Source organism: Eriocheir sinensis, chromosome 21 (assembly GCF_024679095.1).
Source record: "Eriocheir sinensis breed Jianghai 21 chromosome 21, ASM2467909v1, whole genome shotgun sequence".
NCBI classification, from domain to species: Eukaryota; Metazoa; Arthropoda; class Malacostraca; order Decapoda; family Varunidae; genus Eriocheir; species Eriocheir sinensis.
This window is the reverse complement of record NC_066529.1, coordinates 16,084,233-16,106,307: the sequence shown is the minus strand read 5'-3', so window position 1 is coordinate 16,106,307 and position 22,075 is coordinate 16,084,233. Positions and strand designations below refer to the sequence as shown.

The 22,075-nt window shown below is 44.4% G+C and overlaps 1 protein-coding gene across 1 annotated transcript in view; it reads right to left on the bottom strand.

Annotated features, from left to right (window-relative positions):
- LOC127001761 (ras-related protein Rab-23-like) overlaps positions 1 to 22,075 on the bottom strand; it is an 89,788-nt gene that overhangs the window by 35,687 nt on the left and 32,026 nt on the right. The window contains exon 2 of the mRNA XM_050866911.1: positions 866 to 1,156. Coding sequence (XP_050722868.1) covers positions 866 to 907 — 42 coding nt within the window. The 5' untranslated portion in view covers positions 908 to 1,156. The remainder of the gene's footprint in view (positions 1 to 865; positions 1,157 to 22,075) is intronic.

Sequence of the window (22,075 nt, the reverse complement as noted above, 5' to 3'; positions counted from 1 at the left end):
AATAATAATGATGAACATAAAAAAACAGAACGATACTGACAAACTAAACTAAAGAGAAAAGAAGAGAAGAAAAAAAAGAAAAAAATAAGAAGAGAAAATTCAAGAGAAAAAAAATAAGAAAATAAAAGTAGAAAGCAAAAGATAAGAAAATAAGAGAAGAGAGAGGAATAGAGAAAGAAGAGAAGAGGAAAGAGAGAGGAGAGGAGAGGAGGGGAGGCGAAGAAGTTAGTCCTGACAGAAGCTCAACAACGACGAAGCGAAGTGAAAGTGTCTGGCCCGACCCCTTTCGACACTCGCCACCCGACCCGAAAGGAAAAAAAAATAGCTGGCGATTAAAAGATAAAAGAAAAAGCAATAAGAAATAAAACAATTACTGATGATAAATGGCGACTCGATTCTGGTGGTCCTCCTCTTCCTCATTCTCCTCCTTCTCGTCCTCCTCCTCCTCCTCTTTTTTTCTCCTTTTAATGTGTCACCAAATTATATATTATTTCGTCTTTTGTTTCCTTTTTTGTGTGTGTCTAGTTAAGAGAAAATTCAGATTATTTTTTTCTATATCTATTTTTCTTCTTTTGAGCTGTTTTCTCTTTTGTATTCTTTTCTCCTCCTCTCTCCTCTCTCTTTTTATCTAGCCATCTATCTATCTATCTATCTATCTGTCTATATATCTATCTGTCTATCTATTCATCTGTTATTTATCAATCTGTTTAACAACCTCTCTGTGTATTTATCTATCGATCTATCTTAATTTATCCATCTCTCTCTCTCTCTCTCTCTCTCTCTCTCTCTCTCTCTCTCTCTCTCTCTTCCTCCCATCCCCCCCCCCCCCCACACACACACACACATGCACTTTAAAGAAGCTTACCTTGATGGCGATTTCCAGGTCTTCTTCCCTCATTATGGTCATCTCGAGGGCTGGTGGGGATGGGCAGAGGAAGGGAGATACCGCTGGGTCGAGGGGGAGGTAAAGTGGGAGAGGAGGAAGGCGCGAGGGTGGTGTTGGGGAAGGTTGTTGTTCTAGTGTGGAAAGGAAGATGTGGATGGAAGTGAGTATGGATGTTGTGTGTATAGGTGAATGTCTGTCTCTTCTTCTTCTTCTTCTTCTTCTTCTTCTTCTTTCTTTCTTTCTCTCTTACGACCTCATCCAAGCATCCACCTAAAAGTAAAGAGATGCAGCGTTACTGTTGATGTTACAGACACATAGAGGTAAGTTAAGACAAATTTGAGGGTGTTATGTCCTTGTCTAGGCATTGTCCAGTCACGTCCATTGCCTTACTGTTTCTGTTCTCAAAACTAGTGATAAAACTGTTGTACGTGTCTCTTTCTCTTTTCTTCTTTCGTTTTTTTCTCTTTGCTTCCTTCGCTCTCTCTTGTCTTTGCAATTTTCTCGTTTTCTCTTCTCTCCTCGTTTCTTCTCTTCAATACACCTCTACGCAAAGGTTTATATTTCAACATTGTTTTGGTGTTCATTTCATTATTTATCCCTTTGAGCCGCCAAGAGATGAAGCTCGGAGGTCTACGTAGGGACTGATCCATGTATTGCCTGCACGTGTTCTAAGCGTTTGTCTTTGCCAGTTCCACACTTCGACGCAATGAGTTTGTAAGCTACCAAACCAAACAGAATACTGCGAAAATTCCTGTGTATAGTTTTCGGAGTTCATTTGAGGAGACTGTATGAGAAACCTCTTTAGTATCGGGTGATGAATAGAAAACCTGACCATTATTAAGAATATAGTTTGGTTTTGGACTGTGGAACTGACCCAGAGTCTAGACTGCTCCTCTGTTTTGCGTGAGCTGAACACACACGGCACCGAGGACAACAGACTACAGAGAACAACCACATGACAGCAAAAAAATGACAAGATGGAAGGATTGCTGCAACTTAATGAAGGTCAAGAAGCTTTCGACAGGCATCACATTGAAGGGCTAACATTAATAAAAACGAAAAAGCTCAGCACGAAGGACACCAGCAGACCTAACATAGACAATGACATCCGGGTTCTCGCAGTGTTAAGGTCAGTGACGTCAACCTGAGCCTACCGGCGAACTATAATTCAACCTTGAGCATAAATATTACAACAAAGATGATACGTAATCTTCTGGGAAAAAAGGACAAGGACAAAGCAGGGAAAAAACCGGACCTGCCGAATATGGAAAATAGGAAAAATGACACGTTGTTAGAGAGAGAGAGAGAGAGAGAGAGAGAGAGAGAGAGAGAGAGAGAGAGAGAGAGAGAGAGAGAGAGAGAGAGAGAGAGAGAGAGAGATTCAAGAGAGAGAGGGTTGAGAGAGAGAGAGAGAGAGAGAGAGAGAGAGAGAGAGAGAGACAGTAGTAGTAGTAGTAGTAGTAGTAGTAGTAGTAGTAGTAGTAGTAGTAGTAGTAGTAGTAGTAGTAGACTTGTTTTGTTTCATTGTTGCGGAGTGGTTAAATTGCTACTACCGTTTCCCCTTCATGCTCTTCCCTCTTCCCTTGGGCCGCCACTCCTCCTCCTCTTCTTCCTCCTCCTCCTCCTCCTCCTCCTCCTCCTCCTGCTGCTCTTCGGGTCTCAGGGTGTCGTCGGGAGCCACAGTTAAGCCAATACCCACAACCCGTTACTGTGTTTACGGGTGACTGGTGGCTGCCGCGCCGCTCCTGTGCCCATGACCCACCCACGTCACGTCCTCCTCCTCTACAGACCTCCATATACCCACCCAACGCATTCTTAGTCTCTCTCCCTCTTCCTCTCCCTCCCACTCTCCTTAAGTGTTCCTTACCATTCTGACTTCCAATGACCCCCCACACTCTAAAATCGCATCAATTGTTCTTAAAAATATAATATGTTGCATAATTATAAGTTAAATATTCTGTCGTTCATTGATTTCCACGAGTGTTTGTTATGTATACATCTGTGTGTGTGTGGGGGGGGGGGAAGGGGGGGGACTTAAGAAAACTTGATTCCATGTTTTATTTCGTAACCTAGCTTTTTTTTATTATCTATGTTCAGTACATCACGACATTTTTTTTTTCATTAATCTTTTTTTCCAATGTAAAAAGGTGCATCATTCTGTCTGTGTATCTATCTGTGTACGTCTGTCTGTTTGTCTCTCACCTTACTTTCCACCTTTTCACCTTCCCTTCCCTCCCTCCCTTCCACTAAACCCCTTGCTTTCCCTTCCCCTTCCTCCCTCCCATCTCCTTTCCTCCCCTTCTGCCCCCAACCTTCCCGATGCTCCCTCTCCCTCCCTTGCCAAGCAGCTCCTCAAATACCTGCCGCCTGCTGGGAACATGACAATCACGGTGGGTTTGGGCGTACTGACGGGCTTTGAATTCCCCACGTATATACCCCCTGCCCTTCTCCCCCTCCCCCCCCAGCACCTCCGTTAACCGTGTGTGTGCTAAACTATCCAAACTCTTATGCCCCAATGTGTTAATCAGCTCCAACATACCCAGACTCACCGTTGCCAGATTATCGCACTCAGAGCATAGTATTTACCGGTTTCTGACGCCTAACTATTGCCATAAAACATCAGGATCTAACTCTTTTAACGATAACTATAAATGAGTTTCGTTATTGGAGCCCAGAAGACAGTTTTGAGGTAGGAAGTCGGGAAATATAAGCGGCTGAGTACGACAATCTGGCAACGTTGCCCTGACTCCTACTCACTACTGACTCCTGCTGTCCTTTTTTTTTCTCTTTTTAGTCAAGGGTATAGTAAGAAGAGGAAGTGGGTGTTCTGCTTCCTAATCCCACCTCATCCCTCCCTGCCTCTCGTGCTGTGTCACCTACCCTCCCACACTTACGCCAGCCCTTGTTCATTCTCCCTCCTAAGCATTCATGTCATCCCGCTCGAAGTGTGAACCCTCTCACCATCCTCTTCCACCTGTCTGAACTCGTTGCCCCGACCCCCTCCTCCTCCTCCACGACACACACACACACACACACACACACACACACACTAGCATGACAAAAGCCCCCAGGTTAATCACGGTCTGAATCTTCCTGAGCGAATTCAATCACTGTGACGAATATATTAATGATTTGACACGCTCAGACACACACACACACACACACACACACACACACACACACACACACACACACACACACACACGAGGCCATACCTACAACAAATTTTAGTTTTTTTTTTCTCTCTCAATGAACAAAACGTATTAATTTAACGTTCAGCGCATAATCATTGTCTTGAGAAATGCTGCGTAATAACTGTGTCTCCTTGCGTATGTGTGTGTGTGTGTGTGTGTGTGTGTGTGTGTAAACGGGGCTGCCTTATGTAGATTTAGCCAAACACAACTATTGAATTCCTCTTATTCTTTGCATTCTTTTTTTTTATATATCTAAAGTATGTTGCATTATCAGGTTATATATAATTATACGTCCTCCAGAATTAATGAACCCTGGCGTATGCCCTTGTTTGTGTGTGTCTGTTCATCTGTCTGTCTGTTTGTCTGTCTGTCTGGCCGGCTGGCTCTATGTATGTATGTATGTATGTACGAGTATGTTTTTCTGCCTGTCTATTAATGTTTATCTCATTCTCTCTCTAAACTGTAGATAAACGTACATTAAACAAACACAAAAGTTGATAGATTGTAAGATAAAAAAAATGCTAGATAGATATAGATAGATAGATAAATAAATAGATAGATGGAGATAGATATAGTTAGATAAATAAAATATTAGCGAGAGAGAGAGACGTGGCTAGACCGATACAGATCTGAGGAGTCACTAACCGCTGGACAAATCTGCATAAGTAGGTAAAAAGCAACTTACGAAGAACGAGACGCACAAACACGGCAACTCTTCTGTTAGCTTTACTTTTTCATGCATTGTGAGTTGCTAAATTCCTCTCACTCCTACATTCGTTTTCCCCCTTTCCCTCCTTCTCTCTCTACCTCCCTACCTCCCTACCTACCTGTCTACCTATTTATCTACCTACCTAAGTATCTGTCTACCTATGTATCTGTCTATGTATCTCTCAACGAACGAACGATAGAACTTTGTGACTAATTATTTAAACGTCTGTCTTTCGCTTTCTCTCTCTGCACGCGTCGTTGTTTGTGTCTGTCGCCCAAGAGATGTTGTCTGCCGCCACCTTCCCGAGACCTCACGTGTGAAGGCTGATTTCTATGTGCTCATCACTTTCCCCGAGCAGGTGACGCTTCGCACTCACCGGCCCAGGAGGGAGGTGGTGGAGAGGGAAGGAGAGGGAAGAACTGAGGGAGGGACGCAAGGAAGAGAGGAGGGAAGGGAAGGAGAGGGAAGAACGGAGGGAGGGACGCAAGGAAGAGAGGAGGGAAGGGAAAGAGAGGGAAGAACGGAGGGACGCAAGGAAGAGAGGAGGGAGGGACGCAAAGAAGAGAAGAGGGAAGAAGGGAATGAGGGAGGGAGGAAGGGAATGAGGGAGGGAGGAGGGGAATGAGGGAGGAAGAGAGGGAGGGAGGGAAAGAGAAGCTGAAAGACCCGGAGGAAATGAGGAAGGTATATATACTTAAGGAAGGAAATGTGTGGGAAAGATGTCGATGCTCTTCCCTCTTTTTCATCCCTTTCACTGGTAAACTCTGGAGCATTATTGATTCAAGCTTTTTCGAGGGAGGGAGGAGGAGCATCAGTACGCCTTTCCCACCAACGATGGTAGCTCTTTCGTCATCTACACAATTCTTTTTATAGGCTTCCTTTGGTCTGTATCTCCTCCTTTCAGTTATTCTCGGTCATTCAAGGGAGAGAGCGAGGAAAATCAAGACGCCTCTCTGCCCAACGTTGACAACTATTTCATCATCTGCTATACAGTTCTCTTTATAGGTCTGTATTTCCTCCTTTCAGTTATTTTCGGTCATTCAAGGGAGGGAGCGAGGAAAATCAAGACGCCTCTCTGACCAACATTGATAGCTATTTCATCATCTATACAATTCTCTTTATAGGTCTGCATTTCCTCCTTTCTTTACGTGATTCAAGGCTTTTCAAGAGAGGTAGGTATATCAAAACACCTTTCCTACCTTAATTAATAGCTCTTTCGGCCTTTCCTATATAATTTGCTTTTAATGGATCTGTGTTGAGTTTTGTTTCCAGTCCGGTTTCAATTGGTTCAGTTTGTCTTTTCGCAGTACAATTTAAACGTGAGCGTGATAGAAGTGTGTCAAGAGGAAATATTTGTGGATAGATGAGACAAAGAGAGGAATCGGAGAACCGGGGGCGGGGGGGGGGGATGATAGAAGAGATTGAAAGGATCGTGGGGATGGGGAGAGTGAAAGGTGATTTAAGACACGAACTCGAGGAGGCTAAGCACACAGAGAGAAGGCTACTAGGTGTGTGTGTGTGTGTGTGTGTGTGTGTGTGTGTGTGTGTGTGTGTGTGTGTGTGTGTGTGTGTCCCTCCTTCACTATTTTCTTAGCATCATAGTCATAGCCTCCCGCTCTCTCTCTCTCTCTCTCTCTCTCTCTCTCTCTCTCTCTCTCTCTCTCCTTCAGTTACGCCGTCAGAGGCAAAAAAGCAGGAGTGGCCATGACGCTCCCTAATAGAAGCCTCGAGTTTAATGTCACCCGCAGGAGCTGTGTAGGAGGACGGGGCCGCAGGGGAGAGGGAGAGAGTGGGAGAGGAGACAGAGGCAGGGTAGAAGGGGTTATGAGGCAGGAGAGCTTCAGGGGAGGCAGGTGAGGGACTAAATGGGGCGAGGGGGGAGCAACTTACGAGGGGAGCTAATGGGCTGGATGTGGGGAGAGAGGAGGAGGGTGTTAGAAGGCCGATAGTTTGCAGGAGGGGGGGAAGAGGAGAGAAGGAAGGAGGAGGGAGGGAGGGAGTGAAGGGGGGCAGCTTAGAGAAAGGTTTTATGACGCTAAGGAGCTTAAGAGATGGACGGGGCCAACTTGTTATGACGAGTGAGAGGATAATTGTGGAGGAGAGGTGAGGGAGAGGAGAGGGAGAGGTGAGGGAGAGGTGAGGGAAAGGAAAGGGAGAGGGAGAGGTGAAGTGGAGTAAATCGGGGTGATGTTGGAAGAAAGTGAAGAAGATGGAAAGTAAGTGAAAGCTCTGAGAGGCTGAAATGGCAAAGGATATGCCGCGGAGCTTGAATGCCTGCCTGTGAGTAAAGTGAGAAGAGAAAAAAAAGTATCAAGAGGTTGGGAACACAGGAAGACGTGTGTTTGAGGCCTGAAGGATGCGTGGTGAGGCGAAGGACAGGGTGTCGCAGAGGTGCAGTAGGAATTAAGGAAAGAAGAAATGCAGGGGAGTGCGAGGAGAGGAAGACCGGCGGATAGAGGACAGAGAGAAGGGAACAGGAAAAAAAGGACACGGAGAGATGGGAAAGAGAGAGCGACTGGAAAATGACAAAATGGGGGACAGGAAAAAAGGAAAGAGGTAGAAAAGAGGAGAGAAAGAAGGGAACAATAGAAAGGAAAAGGACAGATGGAAAACCGAGGTAAAACAGAAAAAAAGGAAACGGACAAGTGGAAAACAGAGGGAGAACAGGAAAAAGGAAAAGGACAAGGTAAACAGAGGGAAAACAGGAAAAAGGAAACGGGCTCTTGAAATACAGGAACCGAAGGGAAGGAAATAATAACAAAAAAAAGTGAGGAACATGAGAAAGGAAACTGACAGGTGGAAAACAGGGCGAGGATCAGGAAAAGAGCGGCAGACAGGTGGAGATCGTGCGGTAAGGTACAGGAGCCGCGGGAAGACTTATATGGAAGTTTCCGCCGGGCTAACATTGAAGGTCACCCGGAGCTGCTATATAGGGTTACGGCAGAGGGCTACTCCACCAGCCACGTGGCACGCCCGTCCTATCTTGATCGCCCCGAGAGGAGAGGAACAGGAAGGGGCGTACAGCGAGTGGGCGGGAAATGGGGTACGCACGCCACCTGAGAGTGAGTGAGGAAGCGACGGCGCACACATTTGTAAGTAACTCCTGTAACTTTTTTTTTACAGCAGAGAGACAGTTCAAGGGCGTAGAAAAAATAATAATAATGAAAAAAAAGCCCGCTACTTACTGCTCCTGAATAGGGTAGAGAGGAGTGGCCAAAAAGGAAAATTAACGAAAACATTATCGCCCTCCACGCTACGTTTAAGCGGCCGATGGTAATTAGAGATAGCAAAGTTACTACATGAACCTTTGGCCCTCCCTCCCTCCCTGGCGGCTTCCTTCACCGTCTGGGAGAGAAACTAACATTCACTCCATTGTTTGCGTCGCGCCTCTGACTGACTGTCTCGGCTTCTGTGTCACGCGCCAGCACGCACATCGGGGAGGCGACCATAAGAGCCTAAGCCTGTCAATTTGTTCCTTTCAGCCACACACTCCTGCGCCACTCAAGCACAGGAAGAAACACGGACTCAACGTTGCCAGATTATCGTACTCAGCCTCCTATGTTTGACGATGTCCGACCCCAAAACTGCCTCCTCGACCCCAATAACTGCCTTCATATACAGTTATCGTTAAAATGGTTAATTATCGGTGTTTTCTGGCAACAGCTATGGCTACAGAAACCGGTAAATACGAGGCTCTGAGTACGATAATCTGGCAACGGTGCACGGACTAAATAACAGAAGAGAAGTCATCAATCATCTCAGACTCTCAGAAAATTAGTAAGTAAAGTTTGGATATACGTTATTGTTGCACGGAAAAGGAACATACAGTAAAGCAAGATACAATTAACGTAAGCGGACAATATGTGGAATGCATCAGAAACCCACAATGATACATACACACACAAAAAAAAAAATTTATAACGCCAGGGAAGTGCAGATAAAAGGAGCAAAGATCTTATAACATACTTCACTACAAATGCACTGAAATCTATATCATGGCAGTGGAGAATAGAACAGAAGAGCAAGAAGATCCTATAATCCACATCAATGCAAATACACAGAAACAATCTAACGCCAGGGAAGAGCAGAAGAGGAGAGCAAAATCCTATAACACACATCACACCATATACACGTAAACTATCTCACGCCAGGGAAGTACTGAACATAAAAACAAAATCCTCCTATAACATCCATCACTCCGATACATGTTAACTATCTCACGGCAGGGAAGCGTTGAACATAAAAACAAGATCCTCCTATAACATCCATCACTCCAATACATGTTAACTATCTCACGCCAGGGAAGTACTGAACATAAAAACAAGATCCTTCTATAACATCCATCACTCCAATACATGTTAACTATCTCACGCCAGGGAAGTACTGAACATAAAAACAAGATCCTCCTATAACATCCATCACTCCAATACACGTCAACTATCTCACGGGTGGCCAGAGCAGAACAGGAGAGCAAGATCCCTAAACATCCATCACTACAAATAAACGTAAATTATCTCACGGGTGGCCAGAGCGGAAGAGAAGAGCAAGATCCTTAAACATCCATCACGACAAACACAAATGAAAAACTTCTTGACGCGTTGATCACCCGGACAATAATTCAGTGTCGGGGTGAACCAGTCATTTGCCAGCTGCCGTCAGGAGCGAGGAGCCTTCAAGAGGGTGACAGGAAGTCGATCATGCCGCTACCGCTGAAGGAGGAGGAGGAGGAAGAGGAGGAGGAGGAGGAAGGAAAGGAAAAGGGGGTGGACCGGAGGAAGGAAGGAAGGTGACGGTAACAATAGCTGATCCATTATTGTCAGTCTGTCTGTGTATTTAACCCCGACCTGAAAGTTTCCGAGTAGTCTGTCTGTGTCTGTCTGCCCGTCTCTCTCTCTCTCTCTCTCTCTCTCTCTCTCTCTCTCTCTCTCTCTCTCTCTCTCTCTCTCTCTCTCTCTCTCTGTCTATCGATCTATCCTTCCCCGTTTCTTGTCTTCTTCCTGTCCAGCATTTTTTTTTTCATTCTAATACTTTTTTCTTTTTTTCTCCCTTTCCTCCACCCTCGCTGTCCCTGCCTCCAGCCCTCCCCTCCTTATCACCCCTCGCCTCACGTTTTAATCTCCCCTTCCCTCCCTCTTTCCCCACCATCCTCTCCTCCCCTCCCGCCCCCCTTCTCCAAACACACACACGCAGCCTCCATCAGTGTCGCGGAGAGAAACTTGTGTTCACCTCCATTGTTTTCCCCGCGCTTCTGGCCGTGTTGACTTTGGTGTCACGCGCCTGTCCGCACACACACACACACACACACACACAGCGTCAATGGTTGCTAGGCACTATTTGTATTACATGCGTGGAGTAAGATTTTCGTCCTTAGAGCATTCGAGTATTTAAGTGTTTGGTGTTGACGAATGCCATTAAATATTATAACCGATACATGACCGCCGTAGTATATGTCTTAAAAGCAGCTTTACCTACAACCTCACCTGCCTTTACCGTGCCCAGCTTTACCTTTCCTTTACCTTGCAGCGCGAGAATATTTTTTTTCATAGCATATTAACCGACGTGGTGTGTTAATAGAATGTTAAGCAAAACCGGGCGCATTTCTTTTATTTCTTTTTTTTTTCTTTTCAATTATTTTAAAATCCTGCACCTGCCTGGTAATACAAGGAAGTGAATGATTACTTTAGTCTTCGTGAGAAAAGACGTAGTTTTTCGTGTGGCTCCCCTTCTGAAACGACCTGTAATAAGTTTCATTAAATTTTACCATTTCAAGACTTCACGAACTTTAGAATATGTTCACACTCACGTCAGAATTTCTTTGTTATCTTCCTTATGTATTCAGATTTCCATAAAGGTTTACACTACAGAACAAAAGTTGGTACATAATGCTGAAATATCTTACTTGAAATAACGCATCCCAAAACACTGAGCTAAGAAAGAAAAATAGTTCATATATCATGCAGAAATGACGATGCAGAAATGTCTTACTTGAAAATAACACACCCAAAAACACTAGCCTAAAAAAGAAAAATAGTTCATATACAATGCAGAAATGTCTTACTTGAAAACACTAGCCTAAAAAAGAAAAATAGTTCATATACAATGCAGAAATGTCTTACTTGAAAATAACACTTCGAAAAACACTAGCCTAGAAAAGAAAAATAGTTCATATACAATGCAGAAATGACTTACTTGAAAATAACACATCCAAAAACACTAGCCTAAAAAAGAAAAATAGCTCATATACAATGCAGAAATGTCTTACTTGAAAATAACGCATCCAAAAACACTAGCCTCAAAAAGAAAAATAGTTCATATACAATGCAGAAATGTCTTACTTAGATAAAACTCAAAACACTGAGCCAAGGAAGAACAACCGCTGATATATAATGCAGAAACACAACTCACGCTCAACACACAAGCACGCACAAACAGACATCCTTACCGGTAAACATATGCAATACACAAAACTTATTACCGTTCATCAGGAAAATTACGGTACCAGTAATAGCCGAACGTAACCCAGCTGGAGAACATTCTAATTCTAATATTTACTCTGCGGCAGTCGGTGTAGCGGACCCACGGACAACCCCCGTCTCCAGAACACTCCAAGTTACTGTTCGCTTTTTCTCACCCTTTTTTCTCCTTCACGGCCACTATCCATAAGTGAGAGGGAGGGATAGGACGATGGTAGGATGGTCGGAGGGTAGGATGGTTGGATGCGATTAAGGATTGGTACAAGTTGGTTCAGCGATACAGATAGAGAGGGATGGGATGGTAGGATACGTTTAAGGAATGGTAGAAGGGATTAGAATAAGATGGTTCCGTGATTTAGAAGGGGGATGGGATGGTAGGATACGTGTAAGGAATGGTAGAAGGGATTAGAATAAGATGGTTCCGTGATTTAGAAGGACGGGATAGACGAAACATTATTGCTCTCCTAGTACAGATAGAGAGGGATGGTAAGATGGTTGGAAGGCAGGATTCAATAAAGGGAAGGTAGAAGAGACTAAATATATGACGGTTCAGCGATATAGAAGGATAGAATAGATGAAAGATTATTGCTCTCTCCAGGTATACGGTAAATGATGATAGGAGGGTAAGAGGGTAGGATGCGATACAAGAATGGTGTTCAGAGCTAAAATGAGATGTTAGTGATATAGAAGGATAGAATAAGAAACATCAACACGAAAGACTGTTCTATTGAAGATTGGTAGGATGGTAGGATACGATAAAGGAATGGTAGAAGAGACTAAAATGAGATTGTTGAGTGATTTAGAAGTATAAGAAGCAGCAACACAAAAGATTATTATTCTCTCCTCGCCTACGGTAAATAGAGCTACCTTGTAATATTCTTTAGGTTACAGGAACACAAAAACAAACAGGAAGAAGCCGCAATATTGCAGGTAAACGCCCTCCCACACAGGTGTAATAATGCTACCAAGGACGACAGACAGACAGACAGACAGACAGACAGAACAGAACAGACAGAACAGAACAGAACAGACAAAACAGATTGAACAGACAGAACACACACACACACACACACACACACACACACACACACACACACACACACACACACACACACACACACACACACACACACACACACACACACACACACACACACACACACACACACACACACACACACAGATAAAGAGAAAGAGGGAGAGAAAGAACGAAAAAAAGATATAATAGTAAAAGAGACAAACGAGAGAGAGAGAGAGAGAGAGAGAGAGAGAGAGAGAGAGAGAGAGAGAGAGAGAGAGAAGGATTATATATGTAAATACTTTGAAATTACTCGACACGTTGAATAAATAAAAATAAAATGAATAAATGAAAACGTAAATAATAAGATAATGGCGTGATGTTTACCCATTAAAGTCAAGTCACACCACCACCACCACAACCACCACCATCACCATCATTACCACCACCACCACAACCACCACCATCACCATCATTACCACCACCACCAATGTTAACATCATCACTCACCCACCCCGGGCCACCTTACCAACCCACCCCCCTCCCCTTTACATGCCCACGCCCACACCTCAAGGTGGGCAGTCTGGGCGTGGGTGGGCGTGGGGGGCGTGGGTGAGGTAAGAGAGATCACTGGTATTGTTCATGGGTGAAGGCTAACTGATTATATTTTTTTTATCAACAGGCAGGGATTAGTCTTCTCTTCTCTTCTCTTCTCTTCTCTTCTCTTCTCTTCTCTTCTCTTCTCTTCTCTTCTCTTCTCTTCTCTTCTCTTCTCTTCTCTTCTACTTTTGTTATCTCCCCTTAGGCACACTCCCTGCACCCCTCCTCCTCTTCCCTCTCCCCTTCACCTCTACCTCCTACTCCTACTCCTCCCCTCCATGCCATCACAACTCTGCCTCCAACTCCTCCTCTGCCTTCTCCTCTGTCTCGTGCGTTGCCGTTCGCCTAACGACCCATTGTTCTCCAGCGACGACGGAGACAAACACAAAATTGGCCCTAAACACGCCCTGCCTCGTACCCTGCTGGCGGGGAACGAGTCTCCGGCTGAACTCTGCGCCTCTCGCTGCCTCCCACCAAGCAACCGTTGTCTATTCCTCCCGCGACCACGACGACGACAACGACACAGTAAACAAGGAAAGCAATCTGTACACACACTATGTAACACACAAGTGATGATGGTGACATTGTGACAGAGGTAGTAGTAGTAGTAGTAGTAGTAGTAGTAGTAGCAGCCTAGTAGTAGTAGTACAAAAATAACAACAATAACAATAATCATAATAAAAACAACACGAACAACTATATAAGCAAATAAAAAAAAAGAGATAATGAAAAAGAATAAAAGAACACACCGTTGATTTCCGTAAAGGAGAAAACTCGGCACATTTCGCCTTCCCAACACACACACACACACACACACACACACACACACACACACACACACACACACACACACACACACACACACACACACACACACACACACACACACACACACACACACGGTACCCCAGGTGACGCAACGCCCCCCCCCCCTTTTTTTAAGCACCGTAACACACACACACACACACACACACACACACACACACACACACACACACACAAACACAAACACACAAACACACTTTGCGTTGAACCTCCCCGTGTCAATACCATTAAATTCTTCGAGCGTTGCCGCAATGACGCTAAAAATTTCTAGGATGAGTAAAAAACGCCTAACCTCTTTTAGTGAGTATTCCCTTTTTCCCTTCCTTGCCTCTTTTTGCACACCCATTGCTTAGTATCCCCGTTAAAAAACCCGATCAATTTTAGCACCACATTCTTCTGCTGCTGCTATGTGTGCCAACGAAGGGATCACCGTCAGGGCCCGTCTTCTGTGCTAGGCTGCGGTTCACCGAGGCCCATACTTTCGAACGTTTCGGGGCTACACACAAACACTTGAAAAACGTTCGAAGAGATTATGGGCGTTAGTTAGTAAAGTAAGCCAACTCGACCATCTATATCGCCACATGTTTTACCGTTAGGACGCTGAAAGAAGAAAAAAATGTATCAAACTTAATATCGTCACTGAACCGTAAACTCCGTGGGAAAATGCGGCTAAACTAACATACGCTTTAAGAGGAGAGTATTACGACAAGTCCACTTTTGACCCTCTTTTGGTTGTTCAATTATTTACAGAAGCACCGCCAGAGGGTTTTTTGTTTCCTCTTTTTCATTTTTTTTCCTTGAGCTGCCTCCTTTACTGTTAAAAAATACAATGGAAAAAATTCGAACATTCCCCCCTTAACACTGCACCAGATTAGCTCAGCGTCTCGTAATGAGGAATAACGTTAAGCTGCGATAAGCGGGGCGCAATGAACCTTAAGTGTGTGTGTAATCGGCTTCAGCACAAGGGTCCGCCGGCCACTCGCTTGCTGGCCGCCGCTTGCCCCTGCTGCCTGCCTGCCTGACTGCCTGCTTATATAGAGGTCTCTACCTCCTACTGACCTACCCGGCTGGAAGGAAGACCATACTATACGATACAGACAGGCAGACAGACGCAGACAGACAGACAGAGAGAGAGAAAGAGAGGCAGACAGATACATAGATATAAATGAATAGATAAAGATAAAGGCAGAGATATATAGAGAGACAAAGAGACAAAGATAAAAGATAAATAGATGGACAGATAGATAGATAGACAGATAGGTAGATATACAGATAGATACAGAAAGATAGACAGACATAGATGACTGATTGAATGACTATTGTATGTATATAGTAAGGTAAATTTGGGGGCATACGCTATAGCTGTGCGTGGCCTCGGTGCTCATCTCCGACACATTCACTCTGATAGGTAGATATAGATAAAAATATACAGATACGGAGATTTATAGAAAGATGTGCTTGTATAGGAATAGATAGGTAAACAGATAAGAGACATTATTAACCATCACAAAAAGCCAATAATATACCACAGAAGAAACAAGTTACGTTAAATAAACATAAACGAGAGATTTTTGCACGAAGTCTAACTAAAAAAAAAAAAAAAATAAGAGAACCCAAGCAAACACGATAAAAACTAAAAATATAAACCAAAAGAAAAAAAAACATTAAAAATAAAACACAACCTCGGAATGACCCCCTCCCCCCTTTAACCCCCCCCCCCCACACACACACACACACACACACGAGAGTCAGGAAGGCCGCCAGTCAGTAAGGGTGACCGAGGGTGTGGTTGAAGTTCACTCAGTCAAGGATGAGAGCGGCTGCAGAGTGGGTGAAGCAAAGTCAAGACGGTGAGTGAGTGCTTGCGATGCTGTTGGGAATTAATCGGAAGAGAGTGAGAAGACAAGAGATGGAGCGAGTGAGAGAAGGATATAAACTGCTACACATGAAAAAGAGACAGAGAAGGAGAAAGGGGGCGAGGGAAAGAGAAGTGCGGTGAATCAATCGGAGGAGGAGAGGAGAGACAGACAATGACAGACAGACAGACAGACATAGAGACAGGTAGAACGAAGGATAGGAACTCTAGGGCCCATATTACATGAGAGAGTGGGGAGGGAGACGAGGGAGAGAGACAAGGAGAGAAAGAAACAAGAGGTAAAATTATACGTCCAGGAAAACGGGAGGTCAAAACAAAGGGTGACGTAAAAGAGTTGAGTGAGCGAAGCCAAGTGGCAAAACTGAGGCGAACCAACGAGGCGAGTTATTGGACGAAAGAAAAGTGTAAATTGAGACGTCAGAACGAATTAACTGGACGAGGGAACGGCGCGATAAGAGAAGGGTGAGGTGCGGGCGGGGGGGGAAGGAGGTGAGAGGAAGAAAGGTAGGGAGATACACCGAGGGAAAGAGAGAAGGAAAGGTGAAGGGGTGAGGGAGAAAGGTGAGAAGGGGAAGGACTGGGTGGGAAAGGTGAGGAGAGAAGGAGAGAGAGAGAGAGAGAGAGAGAGAGGAGAGAGAGAGAGAGAGAGAGAGAGAGAGAGAGAGAGAGGAGAGATAGAGAGAGTGAGAGAGTGATAGAGATTGAGAGAGAGAGAGAGAGAGAGAGAGAGAGAGAGAGAGAGAGAGAGAGAGAGAGAGAGAGAGAGAGAGAGAGAGAGAGAGAGAGAGAGAGAGAGAGGGGGGCCCTGTAGGGAGTAGGGTGTGTGATGTGACCCGACCAGCCACCAGGGTGGCCCTGACACTCCCCCCAGCGGCGGGCCGTTGCCCGCTCATCAACATATATGTACACATTTACAATATGTAAGATGTAAAAATAAAGAAAGAAAGAGAGAGAGAGAGAGAGAGAGAGAGAGAGAGAGAGAGAGAGAGAGAGAGAGAGAGAGAGAGAGAGAGAGAGAGAGAGAGAGAGGTATGGGGGAGGGGGGGGGGGAAATGGCACTACTCGGCCTGTCAGTCAGCATTCCAGGCGGGGACGTTCCCTTGTAGCGCCCCTTGTCTTATCTCCGCCAAGCCACCTCGGGACCACCTGGGGCCTGACGGGGTGTTGATTGCCCGTGACTACCTGTGTGTGTCGCTTCACGCAGGTACGCAGCCGGGAGGTCAAGGGAACGCGGAAGGAGGGAGTGCGGGTGGCGAGGCGAGGCGGGAGAAGGCGGGAGGGGGCGGGCGTGGGTGTGTCCTGGGGCGAGACTCTCACAGCGCAAGTTACCTCTTGTTATCCACTCGCCCGCGGCTCAGCTGTTCCCCGTGATGAGGTGAGTGGGTGCCTTCCATCAGCGCGGCGGGCCGGTGATGCACGCAAGCACAGTATCCGTCAACAGCGTCTTCCGTATCGACACAACGGTACTCCAGACCATTGACGGGGCTCCAAGAACGACGGGAACATTAATTCTCCGGATTAAATCGAATAGACGCCAACTTGTGTGCGTTCCGCCGTAACCACAGGAGTAGCGGCGATGCATGCCACCTCTAACCCTCCCTTCCTCCCTCGCTTCTCCCTCCCCTCGTCCCTTCCATACAGGTTTGAGTGGTGCACGGCCACAAGAAGGTCCTCTTACAACCCTTCTGTGCATGTAACCTCCTTTAACCTCCCTCCCTCCCTTCTTCCCTGAGGCCATATTCTTGATCAAACATTTCGGCGGTCAAGAACACACATTTGCCAAGGCTTTCGTAAAGTTGTGGGCCTTTCCATGGGTAGTGTTATGACCCTGGTGGTACATTGCCAAACCCTCACTCATGAACGTGAAAAACACATGAAAATCCAATTAAACTCCTTTGAGGTTTTTGAAAACTGTTGCCGTGAAAGACGTATTGTCAGACGCTTTCGGCTCTCACAACAAATATTTCCAAGGGCCATAGAGGAGGTTACTCGGGTTCTTATTGGAGCAGAAGCCTTATTAAACTATCACTAGGCTCATAAACTACCCATGGAAATACCCATAACTTCTATGAAAGCCTTATCAATGAGGGTGTGTAAGCCCCGGAACGTTTGAGAACCGACCCTAGTCCGTCCCGTGCAGGCCTGAGCCTCGCGCACGGCCACATGCAGGTCCTCTTACACCACTTGCCTCTCGGCCTCGCTACCAGACAGACGAGACTCATTTATCGCAATTTTTCAAAGATGGTATCCGAGGAGCAGCGGGCTACGTCTGGCGCCACCACGTCCCGGTTACTCTGGTCGGCAATTGGTGGTCAGCGCGACGAAGAGCTGTCCATGGGAGGCGCTCTCTTAAGGTCATCAGGTGAGGGGAAGGTTGTTATGTGCCGGCCGTCACGCGACTTGGGGAACAGAATGTAAATACAGGAGCACACCTCAACCAAAGCATCGTGCACCTGTCCGACATTCTCCTTCCTGACGTATCTTACTTATATTACTATTATTATTATTATTATTATTATTATTATTATTATTATTATTATTATTATTATTATTATTATTATTATTATTATTATTATTATTATTATTATTATTATTATTATTATTATTATTATTATTATTATTATTATTATTATTATCATTATTATTATCATTATTATTATCATTATTATCATTATTATCATTATTATCATTATCATTATCATTATCATTATCATTATCATTATTATTATTATTATTATTATTATTATTATTATTATTATTATTATTATTATATTATCATTATTATATTTCTTCTTTTCTCGTCATCGTCATTTATTTTCATCGATTATTATATTTATATATATATATATATATATATATATATATATATATATATATATATATATATATATATATATATATATATATATATATATATATATATATATATATATATATATATATATATATATATATATATATATATATATATTTTTTTTTTAAGTAAAGAAAACAGCTCAGGGGCAAAATAAAATTAATGGATACAATAATGAAAAAAAGCTCGCCATGGTCGTCGATTATTATATTTCTTCTTTTCTCGTCATTGTCATATATAGTCGTCGTCGTAGTAGTAGTAGTAGAAATAGTAGCAGTAATAGCAGCAATTGAAGAGTAGTGGCAGCAGTAGTGTACATAATAGTAATTAGCTGTAGTAGTGACGTCAGTGCACAGGAAGTAAATGTTGTTTTTTCTCTCCCACAAGAATCGCTTACCGCCGGCGAGCACCGAGCGCCATGGTAACGCACCCCGCGGGCCAGCCATAGCACGCATAACCTTGTGGGGCACCTGTAATTACTAATGGACCGCCTGTAAGTCCTTGGCACAGTGGCTGCCTATAGGGAGGCACCAGTATGTCAGGGCCAATATTCTCAAACATTTCGGGTCGAACATACTCACATTTGTTAACTTTCTTAGAGGCTGAGTTGTTTTTTCCATAGGTAGTTTCATAAGCCTAGTGATGATTTGACAAGGCTTCTGCACCAAGCTCGTAAAAAAAAAACACTCATGAGAACCCGACTAATCTCCTTTTTGGCCTTGGGAACAGTTGCTGTGAGACCCGAATGCTTCTGAGAATACGTGCCCAGGGACACCGCAGAAGGAGGGGTGGAAGGGAGGCGGGCAGACGAAACATGCCTCGCCCTCCAGCTATCTCCACCGTATGTGGCAAACACCTACTGCCACCGTACCCTCAGGGCCGTGACGTATGCAGAAAATAGTATTGTTTGCATTTAGACTGAGATCACCTCCCTCGCTCCCTCCCTCCTTCCCATGATTGCCCCCCCTTCAAGCCCGTTAAAAGATAGAAGTCGACAACCCTCGCCCGCCGCTCGCTCCTTGGGCCCTTTCAGACGCTCTAAAGCCGCCGCCTACGCCCCCTGCCGTGACCTTGCCGCCGATAACACCAGCACTCCCATTAGACAAACGGAGGCGAGGAGGGCTGTGGCGGCGAGTGCTAGGCGGTGCTGGGTTGTGCTGTGCGGTGATGGGTGACAGGTGGTGGTGGTTATGGAGGTGAGGGTGATGAAGTAAGTGTTTTGGTGGTGTTGTGGAGGTGGTGGTGGTGGTGACGGAGATGGTTTGATGAAATACGTCCTCAGCGGTCCGAGTGGTGGAAGTACTGGAGTTAGGGTTTTGGTGGTGTGGTGGAGGTGGCGGTGGTGGTGGTGATACAGTAAGTGTTTTGGTGGTGTGGTGGTGATGATGGTGGTGGAGGTGGTGGAGGTGATGGTGGTGGTGGTGATGGTGGTGGTTGTGAAGGAGTGTTATAGTGATGGTGGTAGTGGTGGAGCAAGTGTTTTTTGTGGTGTGATGGAGGTGGTGGTGATGGAAAGGTGTCTGTCATTAGCTAGGAAGGCAAGGTAATGGTGGAGGTGATGAATGGAAAGAGATCTACCATTTACTGGAGGAAGAAGGCATACTGCTGGTGGTGGAGAAGGAATAAGCATGTTGGTGGTGATATGGAGGTGGTGGTGAGGGTGGTGATGGAAAAGGGTCTGCGTGCCATTATTTAGAGAGGCAAGGCGCTGGTGTTCAATGTAGTGGTGGTGGTGGTGGTGGTAGTACGAGAATAAGAGAAGCCTATTTACCATACGTTTAAAAGTTAGAAAGTGAGACCTATTGACGGTGGTTGCTCTGTCTGTGTGTGTGTGTGTGTGTGTGTGTGTGTGTGTAACGATAGAGAGAAGAGGAAAGGAACAGAATCATAAAGTAAGGAGAAATGAATAGAAAGGAAGGAGTAGGAGGGAAAAGGAGAGAGGAGGAGAAGGAAGAAAGAGAAGGAGAGAGGAGGAGAAGGAAGAGAGAGAGGAGGAGGAAAAGGTGAAATAAAAAGGAGGAAGGAGAGAGAGGAGGAGGAAAAGGTGAAAAAAAGGAGAGAGGAGGTGTAAAAGGTGAAATAAAAGGAGGGGAAGGAGAGAGAGGAGGAGGAAAAGGTGAAATAAAAGGAGGGGAAGGAGAAAGAGGAGGAGGAAAAGGTGAAATAAAAGGAGGGGAAGGAGAAAGAGGAGGAGGAAAAGGTGAAATAAAAGGAGGGGAAGGAGAAAGAGATGGATGAAAATGGAGAAAGAGGAGGAGGAAAAGGTGAAATAAAAGGAGGGGAAGGAGAAAGAGAAGGAGGAAAATGGAGAAAGAGGAGGAGGAAAAGGTGAAATAAAAGGAGGGGAAGGAGAAAGAGGAGGATGAAAATGGAGAAAGAGGAGGAGGAAAAGGTGAAATAAAAGGAGGGGAAGGAGAATTAAGGAGCAGGTGTGATAAATTTTGTCGATAGAGGTAAATTACACATTCTTTAGGGGGGTCAAGGAGACAGACAGACAGGCAGACAGGCAGATAGGCAGACAGACCACTTGATACACGAGTCTTGGGGCGCGGCATAACAACTCCCTCAGCAATTGGTTCTCATTTTCCTCCTCATTTCTCAGTAATTATTTTGTTTTCTCTTTCTTTTTCCTCTCCTTCTTACCTTGTTATTTCCTTTCTCTCGTGGTTATTATCTTATTCTTCCTCCTCTTCCAATTCTGTCTCCTCTACTCCTGTCCTTTTTCTTCGTATTTTCTCCTGTTTTTTCCTTCTCTTCTAAATATTTTCCTCTTCTTTTACCCATACACTTTTATTCTTCCTCCTCTTCCAATTCTGTCTCCTCTACTCCTATCTTTATTCTTCGTATTTTCTCCTGTTTTTTCCTTCTCTTCTTAATATTTTCCTCTTCTTTTACCCATACATTTTTTCTCTTCCTTCTCGTTCCTCTCCTACTCGTCTCATTATTCCTTTCCTTTCTCTTTTTCACTCCTTTATCAACATTGTTTCACCTTATTTTTCAACATTACTTTTTCTCTTCATCTATTTCACCTTTTTTTTCAACTTTTGAGTGGTTATATTTTCTTTCCTCTTTTTTTTCTTTTTACTTTGTCCATTGGTGTCGTCTACTGTTCTCTCCACTTTCCTTGCTAATTATCTACATGGTTCCTATTTGCCACTTTCGTTAAACTATTCTCTCAGTCCATAATTATTTTCCTTTTAATTTACATATGATTTATTTTCTCCGTGTTTGGACTTAATCTTTTTTTTTTTAGTATGGTTAATAATTTCTACACCCAAACTTCAGCTGCTCTTTAACGTACACTTGTTAGCATACATAACTACACACTCACACATGCCACATTCCCATAAACGCTTACGAGTGGTTTACCGTTAACACCAACCTATTAAACCTTTACAGTTATGCAATATATATAAACCGGTTACAGTTTTAGCACATTCACATCATCAAAAGCTTTCCTCACTTCCTTTCATGATGTCTTCCGGTGGAGTTGTCTTTTATATTTCCGTAATTTATCTAACTCTTACTTTTCCGTGAGTGACGTTTATTACATTTACATAAACGTTAACGAGAGTACCGCTAAGATCAATGGAAACGTTTGGTACAGTCACGTAATAATCTAAACAGGTTACAGTCTGAA